The sequence below is a fragment of the Sphaeramia orbicularis genome, chromosome 11 (assembly GCF_902148855.1).
Source record: "Sphaeramia orbicularis chromosome 11, fSphaOr1.1, whole genome shotgun sequence".
Lineage (NCBI taxonomy): Eukaryota > Metazoa > Chordata > Actinopteri > Kurtiformes > Apogonidae > Sphaeramia > Sphaeramia orbicularis.
The window spans coordinates 52,658,214-52,676,893 of NC_043967.1; the positions used below are offsets into that span (position 1 = coordinate 52,658,214).

Sequence of the window (18,680 nt, forward strand, 5' to 3'; positions counted from 1 at the left end):
TGTTTTTTTATTTGTCAAAATATAATTTCTGATTTTTCTTTTACTTATACAAAAATATTGTTTGGTATATACTCATATCCTGCTAACAAATCAGATCAACATTACATAATCAATTTAATTATATTTTTGGCAAAATACCACGTTCACAAATGTAAATTCTACAATCTCAAACCTTCTTCTTTCATTTTTAAAATTGAGCTTACCTAGTAAATTTCAAACATTCAATACTCTAAAAATAGAAAAGCTGTCAAAACCACTGACTTATGCAACAGATTTGAACTTTGTGTAATTTTATTTTATTTATTTATTTATTTTGTTTACGTGGTTTGTCCCCTGGCTATGTTCTTTTCCGTTCATGTCTTATTAGTATGTTAATATTGCATTGTACTTGTCATGTCATTATTGTACTTTATACAAAATTAAATAAATAAATATGTCGGGGGAAAAAAAAAAAACTACAGGCGATCAGTTGGAGCCAGAAAACTAGTCATTCTTTAAAATGTAGGAGTATTGAGTTGACATTTTCTGTTTTCTCCATTGTCAGAGTAACATTAATGTATTAGACCACCAACCAATGTGAAGTTTATACCACAGCTGCTGTAGATTTTTAACATTCCTGTTGAAAATGGTAAAACTTCTAAAGCTCACAGAAAATGAAAGAGTCTGCTTTAAAGCACTTCATGATGGTGGATGAACTCAAATAGGAAAAAGTGGTCTGATACATTTGTTAAGCACTGGATTTCTCCAAACTAATGCACTAATCCACACAAACAACTGGTATTATTGGCAGAAGCTGGAGCTGGAAGTAGATAAATAACAGACAGTAAAACAAGAACTCAAAAGTAAAAAATTGCAAGAATCAATTTTTTTTTTTTTTTTGATGTCGCTGACAAACAATGATTTTGCTAACTAGTGAAAAATATCTGGTTTTACCTCAATCAGATGCATTAATTCCAAATCTGAACTTCTTTAGCTCATCAGGATGTTAAAGACAAGCCAGTATATATAGCCAAACATTGGGTTCAGTCGAAAATGATACAAAGCTGAAATCTGAACTTTCCATTGTATGTATTGATTGGAGAACACATTTGTGATCTGGATTCTCCTCAAAGTTCAGACTCTAGAATCAACAGACTGATATTCATCGGTCCATGTGGTGAAACATGTTCTGTTCTGCTGTCTATGATGTCTGATACAAGCAGATGAACAGATGAACTGTGGAATATCTCTCAAATCCATTTCCTCCACTCACATCTTGACTTTTTCCTTCAGTTTGGGTGAAGTAAGTGATGGTAAATGATTTCACCCAGATTTTCTAGAGGTAAAACATTTAAAACAATTATAATACCAAAAAAATGGCAACATTACAGCAAATTAAATAAACCCAAAGTCTGCATTTTGTACATGTAGATGACAATGTAGACAAAATTAACTCTAAAGATGAAATACAAATATTTATTTTAATATGAAATTATATTAAGACATTAGTCATCATTTTATTGCCCTGCCCGCTATTACTATTGAAACACCTGAATTCAATGTGTCCCAATACCTTTGTCTGAATAGTGTAACTCAACATCCGGATGTGATTCTGATAAATTCTGATTTCACTTTTTTGATTCAGTGTGATTTAGTCCAGATTGGAACTTTATCTATAGAAGACAAAAAGCTGTTTTTTCATCCTGTGTTCAGTTCCACATTTACTGATTCATTACATTGAGTCTGATGTTCAGTTATGTAGATTGAGAAGTGATGTACTTATAACTTTGATTTACACATTATTTTCAACAATTATGTTTATTATAGAGTTTAACATAAATTTCAGACACGAATAATGTGATTTCTAGGCAAGTTTGTGAGGGACATTGTGGAAATTATTGACACGTTTTTATTGTGGTTCGTGAACTTCTTTCACCTCTCATTCTCTGCTGATGTGATAATTTGGATCCTGTTAGTCTGACTTCAACTGCTGATCTCAGAAAAAAAAAGTATTCTCAGTATGAAAAGAAGAGAATAGACAAACAATATATTTACATTCATTTAATTTAAAAAAAATGGCAACATTGAAAAAATAATGAAGACAAATATACGCAAGAAAAATAAATCAGATGAAATTATTCATGCAGATTGTCCTCTAAAATTTTAAAGTATCAGTATTCTTTAGTCTGTGTTGGTCTGATTCCTGTGAATGTGATATTCTGTCTATTCTCTTGTGTGGATCCTCATATGTGAATGAAGATGATCTTTACGTGCGAAGCCTTTCTGACAAAATACACAGATGAAAGGTTTCTCTCCTGTGTGGACTCTCATGTGATTGTTCAAACTTGCCCTGTGAGTAAATCTTCTACTGCATTCTGAACAGCTGAATGGTTTCTCGCCTGTGTGGATTCTCATGTGTCTCCTGACCTCACTGCGGTCTCTAAAACATTTGAGACACAGTGGACAATTGAATGGTCTCTCTCCTGTGTGGACTATCATGTGTTTCCTGACCTGACTTCTGCTTCCAAAACACTTCTGACACAGTGAACATCTGAATGGTTTTTCTCCTGTGTGGGACTTCATGTGACTGAGTAAACTCGACTTCTGTTTGAATCTGCTTCCACAAACTGAACAACAAAATGGCCTCTCTCCAGTGTGAATTCTCATGTGGATTTCTAACTTTGACTTCCAGCAAAATGTTTTCGAGCAGGCAGAGCAGTGGTATAGTTTGTTTTCAAATCCCATATCACTTAGCATCAAGTCATTATTCATCATCATGTCTGTGGGTGAGTTGGTTTCCTGTGTCGTGTTTTTCTGAGGAAATGTATCTTCACATTCAGAAGAATCAACCAGTTTCTGTCCTGTGTGAGTGTCCATGTGTTCCTCCAGTAAACTCTTACTGTCTAAGGTTCTTCTCTTTACACTCTCCATGTGGACCAGGATAATGTCTGGCTCTGATCCTCTGCTGTCGTCTCCATCAGTTTCTGTTTCCATCTGTTCAGTTGAGCTGTTTGTCGGAAGCTTTGACTCAGGTTTGTGGTTCAGGGTCTGGTCTTCATCGCTGTTCTCGGTTTCCTCACAGTCTTCATTCTGCTCACCAATTTTTCTTTGTAAATGTCTATGTGGATAGAAGCTGCTGGATGGTTCTGATCCTCCACAGTCCACTTTCTTTGCTTCCTCTTTGATCTTCACAGTTTGTGTTACTTTATGCTGTGAGGACTCAACTTTCTCCTCATCATCATCGTTACTCATCACAGGGACAGGAGTGGATGGGAACTTGGTGATATTCACTTCCTGGCAGGTCCACAGTTCCTCCTGTTCCTCTTTGATTTGTGAGGGTTCTGGTTCCTCCTGGTCCACAATAGGATTCCACTCCTGCTGCTCCGGAAGAACTTCTTTTTGAACCACCAAGTGCTGCTGGACATCTGTAGGAAAGGAGGAAATACAGTTAGACTTTACAGTTACAGTCAGATTTTGGTGATAATACTGTCAGTTCTATTGGAAGAGTTTAAACAGGTCTGAAAGGCACAATCCCTCCCGCCCCCCCCCCCCCCCCCCCCCCAAACACACACACACACCCTTGGAGATACTAAATATTTCTGACCTTGAAATAAATAATAAATAATAATAATAAATAATACTAATACGTGGTAATAAATCACCTAAAAAAGGTCAAGTCTGAAGAAAAAATATGATCTGGCGGTCACCACAAAAATCGATGTCGGTATGTAAAGATTAAATAATTAAAATGTATGCCGTTTGTTTTTCATCAAGACCTTTGGCTAAACTGGAGATAAATGTGTCCAAACCTGTTTTGTGTAGCAGGACTCTCGGATTCCAAACACAGTCCAGTATTTGTCTTTGTCTCTGGTTTTCTTCTTTAGTTTGACAAAGTTCCTCCTCGTATTCTGCTATGGTTCTTTCAAACAGCCCAAATATCTCTTCAGCAGCTGCAGTTAGTCTCTGCTCCACCAGTGACCTCAGAATCTGCACTTTTTGGGCCATTTTTCACCTTTACTTCACAAAAACTCCGTCAGAAACAGTTTGTCTCGATAACACACTGGCAGGTCTATTAGCAGTTAGCAAGCTAAGCTAACATTAGCAACACTGAGCGAGGACGGACGACTTGCATCAGAAATAATCAACGTAAAGTTAGAGCCGCATTAGTGCTACCGGGGTCAGAGTGCATTCGTGACGTCATAAAAGCTCCTACAAATTAAAAGACGACGGATGATCAGGAAGAACCAGAAAACTAGTCATTCTTTAAAGTGTAGCAGTATTGAGTTGACATTTTCTGTTAGCTCCATTGTCAGAGTAACATTGACGTATTAGATCACCAACTAAATGTTAAGTTTATGCCACAGCTGCTGTCGATTATGAACATTCCTGTTGAATTCTTAGTAATTACTTTTGGAAATGGTAAAACTTCCAAAGCTCACAGGAAATGAAAGAGTCTGCTTTAAAGCACTTCATGATGGTGGATGAACTCGAAGAGGGAAAGGTGGTCTGATACGTTTGTTAAGCACTGGATTTGGATTTGTCCAAACTAATCCTCTAATCCACACAAGCAAACTACTGGTATTATTGGCAGAAGCTGGTGCTGGTAGTAGATAAATAACAGACAGTAAAATAAGAGCTCAAAAGTAAAAATAAAATAAGATAAAATAAAATAAAATAAATAAAATGGAAGAATTAAAAAAAAAAAACCTTACAATAGTTTGATGCCACTGAAAAACAATGATTTTGCTAATTGGTGAAAAATATCTGGTTTTACCTCAATCAGATGCATTATTTCCAAATCTGAACTTCTTCAGCCCATCAGGATGTTAAAGACAAGTCAGTATATGCAGCCAAATATTGGGTTCAGTCCAAAATGATACAAAGCTTAAATCTGGACTTTCCATTTTATCAAGATTGGAGAACACATTTGTGATCTGTATTCTCCTCAAAGCTCAGACTCTAGAACCAACAGACTGAGACTCATTGGTACATGTGGTGAAACATGTTCTGTTCTGCTGTCTATGATGTCTGATACAAGCAGAGGAACAGATGAACTGTGGAATATCTCTCAAATCCATTTCCTCCACTCACATCTTCACTTTTTCTTTGTTTGGGTGAAGTAAGTGATGGTAAATGATACCTCCCAGATTTTCTAGAGGTAAAACACTTAAAACAATTAGAATGCTGAAAATATTTCAACATTAAGTAAAATTAAATCAACGGAAAGTCTGCATTTTGTATATGTAGATAAATATGTAAACAAAAACAGCTATTTATTTATTTATTTAACCTTTATTTAACCAGGAAGAAAATCCCATTGAGATTAAGCTCTTTTCCAAGGGAGTCCTGGCCAAGAGGCAGCACAACACATAGTTACAACATACACAGCTCTAAAGATGAAATGCAAAAATTTATTTTAATATGAAATTATATTAGACGTTAGTCATAGTTTCATAGCCCCATTCCCTATTACTATTGAAACACCTGAATTCAATGTGTCCCAATACCTTTGTCTGAATAGTGTAACTAAATATCCTGATGTGATTCTGACAAATTCTGATTTCAGGTTTTTGATTCAGTTTGATTTAGTCCAGATTGGAACTTTTTCTTTATGTAGAAAACAAAAAGCTATTTTTTTTGTCCTGTGTTCAGTTCCACATTTACTGATTCAATACAGTGAGTCTGATGTTCAGTTATGTAGATTTAGAAGTGATGTACTTATTACTTTGATTTACACATTATTTTCAACGATTATGTTTATTACAGAGTTAAGGACAAATTTCAAACATGAATGATGTGATTTCTAGGTAAGTTTGTGAGGGACATTGTGGAAATTATTGACATATGCTTTTATTGTGTTGCTTTAACCTCTTTCACCTCTCGTTCTCAGCTGATGTGATAATTTGGATCCTGTTTGTCTGACTCTTCAACTGCTGATCTCAGAAAAAAGTCTTCTATATATGAAAAGAAGAGAATAGACAAACGATATATTTTAATTCATTTAATTTTAAAAAATGGCACCATTGAAAAAATAATTAAGAAAAATAAATGTAAGAAAAATCATGTGAAATTATTTATGCAGATTTTCCTCCAAAATTTGACTGTATCATTATTCCTTAGTCTCTGTTGGTCTGATTCCTGTGAATGTGACATTCTGTCTGTTCTCTTGTGTGGATCCTCATATGTGAATGAAGACGATGTTTCCGTGTGAAGCTTTTCTGACAGACTAAACAGATGAAAGGTCTCTCTCCTGTGTGGACTCTCATGTGATTGTTCAAACTTGTCCTCTGAGTAAAACTTCTACTGCATTCTGAACAGCTGAATGGTTTCTCACCTGTGTGGATTCTCATGTGTCTCCTGACCTCACTTCGGTCTCTAAAACATTTGTGACACAGTGAACAGCTGAATGGTTTCTCACCAGTGTGGATTCTCATGTGTTTCCTGACCTCACCTCTGCTTCCAAAACACTTTTGACACAGTGGACAGGTGAACGGTTTTTCTCCTGTGTGGGACTTCATGTGACTGCGTAAACTAGACTTCTGTTTGAATCTGCTTCCACAAACTGAACAACAAAATGGCTTCTCTCCAGTGTGAATTGTCATGTGGATTTCTAACTCTGACTTCCAGCAAAATGTTTTTGAGCACACAGAACAGTGGTATAGTTTATTTTCACATCCCACATCACTTAGCATCAAGTCATTTTTCATGATCATGTTTCTGGGTGAGTTGGTTTCCTGTGTTGTGTTTTTCTTCAGTGAAAATGTTGCTTCACATTCAGAAGAACTAACCAGTTTCTGTCCTGTGTGAGTGTCCATGTGTTCCTCCGGTAAACTCTTACTGTCAAAGGTTCTTCTCTTTACACTCTCCATGTGGACCAGGATAATGTCTGGCTCTGATCCTCCACCGTCATCTCCATCAGTTTCTGTTTCCATCTGTTCCATTGAGCTGTTTGTTGGAAGCTTTGACTCAGGTTTGTGGTTCAGGATCTGGTCTTCATTGCTGTTCTCGGTTTCCTCACAGTCTTCATTCTGCTCATCAATTATTCTTTGTAAATGTCTATGTGGATAGAAGCTGCTGGATGTTTCTGATCCTCCACAGTCCACTGTATTTGCTTCCTCTTTGATCTCCTCAATTTGTGTTTGTTTATGCTGTGAGGATTCAACTTTCTCCTCATCATCATCTTCACTCTTCACAGGGACAGGAGTGGATGCGAACTTGGTGATATTCACTTCCACGCTGGTCCACGGTTCCTCCTGTTCCTCTTTGATGTGTGGGGGCTCTGGTTCTGGTTCCTCCTGGTCCACAATAGGATTCCATTCCTGCTGCTCAGGAGGAACCTCTTCTTGAACCACCAACTGTTGCTGGATGTCTGTAGGATAAGAGGACATACAGTTAAGACTTTTCAGCTGCAGTCAGATTTTGGTGATAACACTGTCAGTTCTATTGGAAGAGTCTAAACAGGTCTGAAAGACAGAATCCACCCCCCCCCCCCCCACACACACACACACACACCCTTGGAGATACTAAATATTTTTTGACCTTGAAGTAAATTATCAGCCAATAAAAAGCTAAGTCTTTATTAATGAACAGGAATCAGTGACAAAAGAGTAGTGATAAAGATAAATGTATTGATTAGATAAATCATGATACACACTCTAAAATCTCAGAAAACTGTTTTAGACTTGTATGTAGAGAAAGTTAATACTTTTGTAAACAGAACTATCAGATTTTCATTCATTAAATAAATATTACACTTGAAATTTTATAATATTTGTAAAACTAAAGTATTATACTTGGAAACGAAAATAACTTATATTAACCATTAAAAACCTGAACATCGAAAAGCATATGCTGATCTAAAATGTCTAATAGCTGATCATCAACTAATCCTATCAATACATGTAAATAATTGGTGTAAAATGCAGTTTGATATGTTTTCGTGGTCAACAGATATGACCCATTTGGTCGTTCAGAGGCTCTGTCGTGAACGTGGAAACACTGTCACCTTCTACAGCATTCAGTCACCAGTAAAACCTATAGAGTTTGAAAAGTGACAGTGAATGGAGACACTTGTTTTATGTTCAGTTAATGATATGTTTTCCTGGGAAAAAAAGGCCCATTTTCTCCAGTTTTCTCTGCTTTGATAAAATAACCGTTGCATCTACTCTGGGTTTTATGCACATTTACATGAGCAGTGAAATAAACAAAGAAATATATCACATTTTCACTGGGGATAAAAACGAAAGGGATAATACTAATAAATGGTTATGTATCACCTAAAACAGGTCAAATCTAGAGAAAAAATATGATTTGGCAGTCACCACAAAAATCGGTGTAGGTATATAAAGCTTAAATAATTAAAATGTATGCCGTTTGTTTTTCATCAAGACCTTTGGCTAAACTGGAGATAAATGTGTCCAAACCTGTTTTGTGAATCAGAACTCTCGGATTCCAAACACAGTCCAGTATTTGTCTTTGTCTCTGGTTTTCTTCTTTAGTTCGACAAAGTTCCTCCTCGTACTCTGCTATGGTTCTTTCAAACAGCCCAAATATCTCTTCAGCAGCTGCAGTTAGTCTCTGCTCCACCAGTGACCTCAGAATCTGCACTTTTTGGGCCATTTTTCACCTTTTCTTCACAAAAACTCCGTCAGAAACAGTTTGTCTTCATCACAAACTGACAGGTCTGTCAGCAGTTAGCGAGCTGAGCTAACATTAGCAACACTGAGCGAGGACGGACGACTTTCATTGGAAATAATCAATGTCAAGTTAGAGCCGCATTTGTGCTTCCGGGGTCAGAGTGCATTCGTGACGTCATAAAAGCGCCTACAAAATGAAAGACTACAGATGATCAGGAGGAAGCACAAAACTAGTCATTCTTTAAAATGTAGCAGTATTGAGTTGACATTTTCTGTTAGCTCCATTGTCAGAGTAACACTGACGTATTAGACCACCAACCAAATGTGAAGTTTATGCCACAGCTACTGTCGATTATGAACATTCCTGTTGAATTCTTAGTAATTGCTTCTGGAAATGGTAAAACTTCCAAAGCTCACAGGAAATGAAAGAGTCTGCTTTAAAGCACTTCATGATGGTGGATGAACTCGAAGAGGGAAAGGTGGTCTGATACGTTTGTTAAGCACTGGATTTGTCCAGACTAATCCACTAATCCACACAAGCAAACTACTAGTATTATTGGCAGAAGCTGGTGCTGGTAGTAGATAAATAACAGACAGTAAAATAAGAGCTCAAAAGTAAAAAAAACAAAAAAACAAAAAAACAAAAACAAAACAAAACAACAACAACAAAAAAAAAAACAATTAAATTTAATGTAAGAATAAAAAAAATTTACAATTAGTTTGATGCCACTGAAAAACAATGATTTTGCTAATTGGTAAAAAATATCTGGTTTTACCTCAATCAGATGCATTATTTCCAAATCTGAACTTCTTCAGCCCATCAGGATGTTAAAGACAAGTCAGTATATACAGCCAAATATTTGGTTCAGTCCATAATGATACAAAGCTGAAATCTGGACTTTCCATTTTATCGAGATTGAAGAGCACATTTGTGATCTATATTCTCCTCAAAGTTCAGACTCTAGAACCAACAGACTGAGACTCATTGGTACATGTGGTGAAACATGTTCTGTTCTGCTGTCTATGATGTCTGATACAAGCAGAGGAACAGATGAACTGTGGAATATCTCTCAAATCCATTTCCTCCACTCACATCTTCACTTTTTCTTTGTTTGGGTGAAGTAAGTGATGGTAAATGATTTCACCCAGATTTTCTGGAGGTAAAACATTTAAAACTGAAATTTAATGCTGAAAATATTTCAACATTAAGTAAAATTAAATCAACACAAAGTCTGCATTTTGTACATGTAGATAAACATGTAAACAAAAACAGCTCTTTTTTTTCTTTATCTATTTATTTAAACTTTATTTAACTAGGAAGAAAATCCCATTGAGATTAAGAAGCTGTTTTCCAAGGGAGTCCTGGCCAAGAGGGAGCACAACACATAGTTACAACATACGCAGCTCTAAAGATGAAATGCAAATATTTAATATGAAATTACATTAAGACATTAGTCATCATTTCATAGCCCGCCCCGTATTACTATTGAAACACTTGAATTCAATGTGTCCCAATACCTTTGTCTGAATAGTGTAACTCAACATCCTGATGTGATTCTGACAAATTCTGATTTCACTTTTTTGATTCAGTGTGATTTAGTCCAGATTGGAACTTTTTCTTTCTATAGAAGACAAAAAGCTTTTTCTTTTTTTTGTCCTGTGGTAAGTTCCAGATTTACTGATTCATTACATTGAGTCTTATGTTCAGTTATGTAGATTTAGAAGTGATGTACTTATTAGTTTGATTTACACATTATTTTCAACAATTATGATTATAATAGAGTTAAGGACAAATTTCAAACATGAATGATGTGATTTCTAGGTAAGTTTGTGAGGGACATGGTGGAAACTTTTGACATGTTTTTATTGTGTTGCTTTAACCTCTTTCACCTGTCGTTCTCAACTGATGTGATAATTTGGATCCTGTTTGTCTGACTCTTCAACTGCTGATCTCAGAAAAAAAGTCTTCTAAATATGAAAAGAAAGAATAGACTAAGTATGTATTTTCATCCATTGAATTAAAAAAACGGCAACACTGAAAAAAATAATTAAGAAAAATAAACGTAAGAAAAATCATGAAAGTATTTATGCAGATTCTCCTCTAAAATTTGACTGTATCATTATTCTTTAGTCTGTGTTGGTCTGATTCCTGTGAATGTGACATTTTGTTTATTCTCTTGTGTGGATCCTCATATGTGAATGAAGATGATGTTTACGTGTGAAGCTTTTCTGACAAACTGCACAGCTGAAAGGTTTCTCTCCTGTGTGGATTCTCATGTGTCTCCTGACCTCATGTCGGTCTCTAAAACATTTGTGACACAGTGAACAGCTGAATGGTTTCTCACCAGTGTGGATTCTCATGTGTTTCCTGACCTGACTTCTGCTTCCAAAACACTTTTGACACAGTGGACAGGTGAATGGTTTTTCTCCTGTGTGGGACTTCATGTGACTGCGTAAACTAGACTTCTGTTTGAATCTGCTTCCACAAACTGAACAACAAAATGGCCTCTCTCCAGTGTGAATTATCATATGGATTTCTAACTTTGACTTCCAGCAAAATGTTTTCGAGCACACAGAGCAGTGGTATAGTTTATTTTCACATCCCATTTCACTTAGTATCATGTCATTATTCATCATCATGTCTCTGGGTGAGTTGGTTTCCTGTGTTGTGTTTTTCTGAGGAAATGTTGCTTCACATTCAGAAGAACCAACCAGTTTCTGTCCTGTGTGAGTGTCCTTGTGTTCCTCCAGTAAACTCTTACTGTCAAAGGTTCTTCCCTTTACACTCTCCATGTGGACCAGGTTCATGTCTGGCTCTGATCCTCCACCGTCATCTCCGTCAGTTTGTGTTTCCATCTGTTCTGTTGAGCTGTTTGTTGGAAGCTTTGACTCAGGTTTGTGGTTCAGGGTCTGGTCTTCATCGCTGTCCTCGGTTTCCTCAGAATCTCCATTCTGCTCGTTTTTTCTTTGTAAATGTCTATGTGGATGGAAACTGCTGGATGGTTCTGATCCTCCACAGTCCACTTTATTTGCTTCCACTTTGTTCTCCTCAGTTGGTGTTTTATTAAACTCATCATAATCATCTTCACACTTCACAGGGACAGGAGTGGATGGGAACTTGGTGATATTCACTACCTGGCTGGTCCACAGTTCCTCCTGTTCCTCTTTGATGTGTAGGGGCTCTGGTTCTGGTTCCTCCTGGTCCACAGTAGGATTCCACTCCTGCTGCTCAGGAGGAACCTCTCCTTTAACCACCAAGTGTTGCTGGACGTCTGTAGGATAAGAGGAAATACAGTTAAGACTTTTCAGTTGTAGTCAGATTTTGGTGATAATACTGTCAGTTCTATTGGAAGAGTTTAAACACATCTGAAAGACAGAATCCCCCCCCCTGCCACACACACACACACACACACACACACACACACACACACACACACACACACACCCCTTTGGAGATATTAAATATTTTTTGACCTTGAAGTAAATTATCAGCCTATAAAAAGCTCAGTCTTTAGTAATGAACAGGAATCAGTGACAAAAGAGTAGTGATAAAGATAAATGTATTGATTAGATAAATAATGATACATGTGAGTGCAGCGTATAACTCACTAGCCATGAGCCTCGGAGTTCTTCTTACGCGACACGTATCACGAAACAAAAGGATCTGGAATCCAACTTTTCTGTTTGCCGTCTTTACTTAAAACTTAGAATAATACAAACAAAAGATGAATTTCTAAATTACATTGCGTGACGGTCAAAAGACTGTGATGCTCCAGGCTTCTGGTTCCGCTCCTTTTTCTTTACATATTTATAATCTTAGCGGCCAGTAGGATCGCATCACAAAATTATATCAAGACTTATACTATTACTACTCAACATTCATATAATATACATCAATTATTAATGATAAATCAAACCTAAATATAAATATGAGTTTTTAACTGAAACACAAAAAATGGCTCTAACAATACACACTCCTAAAATCTCAGAAAACTGTGTTTTAGACTTGTATGTAGAGAAAGGTCATACTTTTGTAAACAGAACTATCAGATTTTCATTTATTAAATAAATGTTACATTTGACATTGTATAATATTTGTAAAACTAAACTATTATAATTGGAAATGAAAATAGCCTATATTAACCATTGAAAACCTGAACAACCAAAAGCATATGCTGATCTAAAAAGTGAAATAAACAAAGAAATATATCAAATTTTCACTGGGAAAAAAAAAACGCAAGGGATAATACTAATCAATGGTAATAAATCACCTAGAACAGATAAAATCTAGAGAAAAAATATGATTTGGCAGTCACCACAAAAATCGGTGTAGGTATGTAATGCTTAAATATTTAAAATGTATGCCGTTTGTTTTTCATCAAGACCTTTGGCTAAACTGGAGATAAATGTGTCCAAACCTGTTTTGTGAATCAGAACTCTCGGATTCCAAACACAGTCCAGTATTTGTCTTTGTCTCTGGTTTTCTTCTTTAGTTTGACAAAGTTCCTCCTCGTACTCTGCTATGGTTCTTTCAAACAGCCCAAATATCTCTTCAGCAGCTGCAGTTAGTCTCTGCTCCACCAGTGACCTCAGAATCTGCACTTTTTGGGCCATTTTCCACCTTTTCTTCACACAAACTCCATCAGAAACAGTTTGTCTTCATCACACACTGACAGGTCTGTTAGCAGTTAGCGAGCTGAGCTAACATTAGCAACACTGAGCGAAGACGGACGACTTTCATTGGAAATAATCAATGTCAAGTTAGAGCCGCATTTGTGCTTCCGGGGTCAGAGTGCATTCGTGACGTCATAAAAGCGCCTACAAAATGAAAGACTACAGATGATCAGGAGGAACCAGAAAACTAGTCATTCTTTAAAATGTAGCAGTATTGAGTTGACATTTTCTGTTAGGTCTATTGTCAGAGTAACATTGGCGTATTAGACCACCAACCAAATGTGAAGTTTATGCTACAGCTGCTGTCGATTATGAACATTCCTGTTGAATTCTTAGTAATTGCTTTTGGAAATGGTAAAACTTCCAAAGCTCACAGGAAATGAAAGAGTCTGCTTTAAAGCACTTCATGATGGTGGATGAACTCGAAGAGGGAAAGGTGGTCCGATACGTTTGTTAAGCACTGGATTTGTCCAGACTAATCCACACAAACAAACCACTGGTATTATTGGCAGAAGCTGGTGCTGGTAGTAGATAAATAACAGACAATAAAATAAGAGCTCAAAAGTAAAAAAAATAAAAATAAAAAAAATGTAAGAATAAAAAAAACTTACAATTAGTTTGATGCCACTGAAAAACAATGATTTTGCTAATTGGTGAAAAATATCTGGTTTTACCTCAATCAGATGCATTATTTCCAAATCTGAACTTCTTCAGCCCATCAGGATGTTAAAGACAAGTCAGTATATACAGCCAAATATTTGGTTCAGTCCATAATGATACAAAGCTGAAATCTGGACTTTCCATTTTATCAAGATTAGAGAACACATTTGTGATCTATATTCTCCTCAAAGTTCAGACTCTAGAACCAACAGACTGAGACTCATTGGTACATGTGGTGAAACATGTTCTGTTCTGCTGTCTATGATGTCTGATACAAGCAGAGGAACAGATGAACTGTGGAATATCTCTCAAATCCATTTCCTCCACTCACATCTTCACTTTTTCTTTGTTTGGGTGAAGTAAGTGATGGTAAATGATTTCACCCAGATTTTCTGGAGGTAAAACATTTAAAACAATTATAATGCTGAAAATATTTCAACATTAAGTAAAATTAAATCAACACAAAGTCTGCATTTTGTACATGTAGATAAATATGTAAACAAAAACAGCTCTTTTTTTTCCTTTATCTATTTATTTAAACTTTATTTAACTAGGAAGAAAATCCCATTGAGATTAAGAAGCTGTTTTCCAAGGGAGTCCTGGCCAAGAGGGAGCACAACACATAGTTACAACATACGCAGCTCTAAAGATGAAATGCAAATATTTAATATGAAATTATATTAAGACATTAGTCATCGTTTCATAGCCCGCCCCCTATTACTATTGAAACACCTGAATTCAATGTGTCCCAATACCTTTGTCTGAATAGTGTAACTCAACATCCTGATGTGATTCTGACAAATTCTGATTTCACTTTTTTGATTCAGTGTGATTTAGTCCAGATTGGAACTTTTTCTTTCTATAGAAGACAAAAAGCTTTTTCTTTTTTTTGTCCTGTGGTAAGTTCCAGATTTACTGATTCATTACATTGAGTCTTATGTTCAGTTATGTAGATTTAGAAGTGATGTACTTATTAGTTTGATTTACACATTATTTTCAACTATTATGATTATAATAGAGTTAAGGACGAATTTCAAACATGAATAATATGATTTCTAGGTAAGTTTGTGAGGGACATGGTGGAAACTTTTGACATATGTTTTTATTGTGTTGCTTTAACCTCTTTCACCTGTCGTTCTCAGCTGATGTGATAATTTGGATCCTGTTTGTCTGACTCTTCAACTGCTGATCTCAGAAAGAAAAAGTCTTCTAAATATGAATAGAAGAGAATAGACTAAGTATGTATTTTCATCCATTTAATTAAAAAAAAGGCAACACTGAAAAAAATAATTAAGAAAAATAAACATAAGAAAAATCATGAAAGTATTTATGCAGATTCTCCTCTAAAATTTGACTGTATCATTATTCTTTAGTCTGTGTTGGTCTGATTCCTGTGAATGTGACATTTTGTTTATTCTCTTGTGTGGATCCTCATATGTGAATGAAGATGATGTTTACGTGTGAAGCTTTTCTGGCAAACTGCACAGCTGAAAGGTCTCTCTCCTGTGTGGACTCTCATGTGAATGTTCAAAGTTGTCCTCTGAGTAAAGCTTCTACTGCATTCTGAACAGCTGAATGGTTTCTCTCCCGTATGGATTCTCATGTGTCTCCTGACCTCATGTCGGTCTCTAAAACATTTGTGACACAGTGAACAGCTGAATGGTTTCTCACCAGTGTGGATTCTCATGTGTTTCCTGACCTCATATCTGCTTCCAAAACACTTTTGACACAGTGGACAGGTGAATGGTTTTTCTCCTGTGTGGGACTTCATGTGACTGCGTAAACTAGACTTCTGTTTGAATCTGCTTCCACAAACTGAACAACAAAATGGCCTCTCTCCAGTGTGAATTGTCATATGGATTTCTAACTTTGACTTCCAGCAAAATGTTTTTGTGCACACAGAGCAGTGGTGTTTTTTCTTTTCATATCCTACATCACTCAGCATCAAGTCATTATTCATTATCGTGTCTCTGGGAGAGGTATTTTCCTGTGTCATGTTTTTCTTCTCAGAAAATGTTGCTTCACATTCAGAAGAACCAACCAGTTTCTGTCCTGTGTGAGTGTCCATGTGTTCCTCCAGTAAACTCTTACTGTCAAAGGTTCTTCCCTTTACACTCTCCATGTGGACCAGGTTCATGTCTGGCTCTAATCCTCCACCGTCATCTCCATCAGTTTGTGTTTCCATCTGTTCTGTTGAGCTGTTTGTTGGAAGCTTTGACTCAGGTTTGTGGTTCAGGGTCTGGTCTTCATCGCTGTCCTCTGTTTCCTCAGAATCTCCATTCTGCTCGTTTTTTCTTTGTAAATGTCTATGTGGGTGGAAACTGCTGGATGGTTCTGATCCTTCACAGTCCACTTTATTTGCTTCCACTTTGTTCTCCTCAGTTGGTGTTTTATTAAACTCATCATAATCATCTTCACACTTCACAGGGACAGGAGTGGATGGGAACTTGGTAATATTCACTACCTGGCTCGTCCACAGTTCCTCCTGTTCCTTTTTGATGTGTGGGGGCTCTGGTTCTGGTTCCTCCTGGTCCACAGTAGGATTCCACTCCAGCTGCTCAGGAGGAACCTCTCCTTTAACCACCAAGTGTTGCTGGACGTCTGTAGGATAAGAGGAAATACAGTTAAGACTTTTCAGTTGTAGTCAGATTTTGGTGATAATACTGTCAGTTCTATTGGAAGAGTTTAAACACATCTGAAAGACAGAATCCCCCCCCCTGCCACACACACACACACACACACACACACACACACACACACACACACACACCCCTTTGGAGATATTAAATATTTTTTGACCTTGAAGTAAATTATCAGCCTATAAAAAGCTCAGTCTTTAGTAATGAACAGGAATCAGTGACAAAAGAGTAGTGATAAAGATAAATGTATTGATTAGATAAATAATGATACATGTGAGTGCAGCGTATAACTCACTAGCCATGAGCCTCGGAGTTCTTCTTACGCGACACGTATCACGAAACAAAAGGATCTGGAATCCAACTTTTCTGTTTGCCGTCTTTACTTAAAACTTAGAATAATACAAACAAAAGATGAATTTCTAAATTACATTGCGTGACGGTCAAAAGACTGTGATGCTCCAGGCTTCTGGTTCCGCTCCTTTTTCTTTACATATTTATAATCTTAGCGGCCAGTAGGATCGCATCACAAAATTATATCAAGACTTATACTATTACTACTCAACATTCATATAATATACATCAATTATTAATGATAAATCAAACCTAAATATAAATATGAGTTTTTAACTGAAACACAAAAATGGCTCTAACAATACACACTCCTAAAATCTCAGAAAACTGTGTTTTAGACTTGTATGTAGAGAAAGGTCATACTTTTGTAAACAGAACTATCAGATTTTCATTTATTAAATAAATGTTACATTTGACATTGTATAATATTTGTAAAACTAAACTATTATAATTGGAAATGAAAACAGCCTATATTAACCATTGAAAACCTGAACAACCAAAAGCATATGCTGATCTAAAAAGTGAAATAAACAAAGAAATATATCAAATTTTCACTGGGAAAAAAAAAACGCAAGGGATAATACTAATCAATGGTAATAAATCACCTAAAACAGGTAAAATCTAGAGAAAAAATATGATTTGGCAGTCACCACAAAAATCGGTGTAGGTATGTAATGCTTAAATATTTAAAATGTATGCCGTTTGTTTTTCATCAAGACCTTTGGCTAAACTGGAGATAAATGTGTCCAAACCTGTTTTGTGTAGCAGGACTCTCGGATTCCAAACACAGTCCAGTATTTGTCTTTGTCTCTGGTTTTCTTCTTTAGTTCGACAAAGTTCCTCCTCGTACTCTGCTATGGTTCTTTCAAACAGCCCAAATATCTCTTCAGCAGCTGCAGTTAGTCTCTGCTCCACCAGTGACCTCAGAATCTGCACTTTTTGGGCCATTTTTCACCTTTTCTTCACAAAAACTCCGTCAGAAACAGTTTGTCTTCATCACACACTGGCAGGTCTGTTAGCAGTTAGCGAGTTAAGCTAACTTTCACAACACTGAGCGAGGACGGACGACTTTCATTGGAAATAATCAATGTAAAGTTTGAGCCGCATTAGTGCTTCCGGGGTCAGAGTGCATTCGTGACGTCATAAAAGCCCCTACCAAATAAAAAAACTACAGATGATCAGGAGGAACCAGAAAAACAGTCATTCTTTAAAATGTAGCAGTATTGAGTTGACATTTTCTGTTAGCTCCATTGTCAGAGTAACACTGACGTATTAGACCACCAACCAAATGTGAAGTTTATGCCACAGCTGCTGTCGATTATGAACATTCCTGTTAAATTCTTAGTAATTGCTTCTGGAAATGGTAAAACTTCCAAAGCTCACAGGAAATGAAAGAGTCTGCTTTAAAGCACTTCATGATGGTGGATGAACTCGAAGAGGGAAAGGTGGTCTGATACGTTTGTTAAGCACTGGATTTGTCCAGACTAATCCACACAAACAAACCACTGGTATTATTGGCAGAAGCTGGTGCTGGTAGTAGATAAATGACAGACAGTAAAATAAGAGCTCAAAAGTTAAAAAAAAAAAAAAAAAAAAAAAAATGGAAGCATAAAAATTTTTTACAATTAGTTTGACGTCACTCACAAATAATGATTTTGCTAATTGATGAAAAATATCTGGTTTTACCTCAGTCAGATGCATTATTTCCAAATCTGAACTTCTTCAGCCCATCAGGATGTTA

The 18,680-nt window shown here is 36.4% G+C and overlaps 5 protein-coding genes across 4 annotated transcripts in view; 1 reads left to right on the forward strand and 4 right to left on the reverse strand.

Annotated features, from left to right (window-relative positions):
- LOC115428094 (zinc finger protein 569-like) overlaps window positions 1-4,298 on the reverse strand; it is a 34,321-nt gene extending 30,023 nt beyond the window's left edge. The window contains exons 1-2 of the mRNA XM_030146927.1: window positions 3,789-4,298; window positions 1,962-3,404 (exon numbers count right to left, since the gene is read on the reverse strand). Coding sequence (XP_030002787.1) covers window positions 2,203-3,404; window positions 3,789-3,984 — 1,398 coding nt within the window. The 5' untranslated portion in view covers window positions 3,985-4,298 and the 3' untranslated portion in view covers window positions 1,962-2,202. The remainder of the gene's footprint in view (window positions 1-1,961; window positions 3,405-3,788) is intronic.
- The window catches only part of LOC115428086 (glutamic acid-rich protein-like), a 657,495-nt gene that overhangs the window by 528,991 nt on the left and 109,824 nt on the right, over window positions 1-18,680 (forward strand). The window lies entirely within an intron of this gene.
- The window catches only part of LOC115428064 (zinc finger protein 37-like), a 161,745-nt gene that overhangs the window by 76,014 nt on the left and 67,051 nt on the right, over window positions 1-18,680 (reverse strand).
- On the reverse strand, window positions 5,924-8,743 carry LOC115428092 (zinc finger protein 771-like). Its single transcript, XM_030146924.1, has 2 exons — window positions 8,403-8,743; window positions 5,924-7,348 (listed from the first exon to the last, which is right to left on the reverse strand). The coding sequence occupies exons 1-2, from the start codon at window positions 8,596-8,598 to the stop codon at window positions 6,096-6,098; spliced, it is 1,449 nt and encodes a 482-aa protein (XP_030002784.1). The 5' UTR covers window positions 8,599-8,743; the 3' UTR covers window positions 5,924-6,095.
- On the reverse strand, window positions 9,953-13,356 carry LOC115428103 (zinc finger protein 771-like). The gene is made up of 2 exons (XM_030146935.1): window positions 13,034-13,356; window positions 9,953-11,887 (listed from the first exon to the last, which is right to left on the reverse strand). Exons 1-2 carry the CDS (start codon window positions 13,227-13,229, stop codon window positions 10,785-10,787), a joined length of 1,299 nt encoding a protein of 432 aa, XP_030002795.1. The 5' UTR covers window positions 13,230-13,356; the 3' UTR covers window positions 9,953-10,784.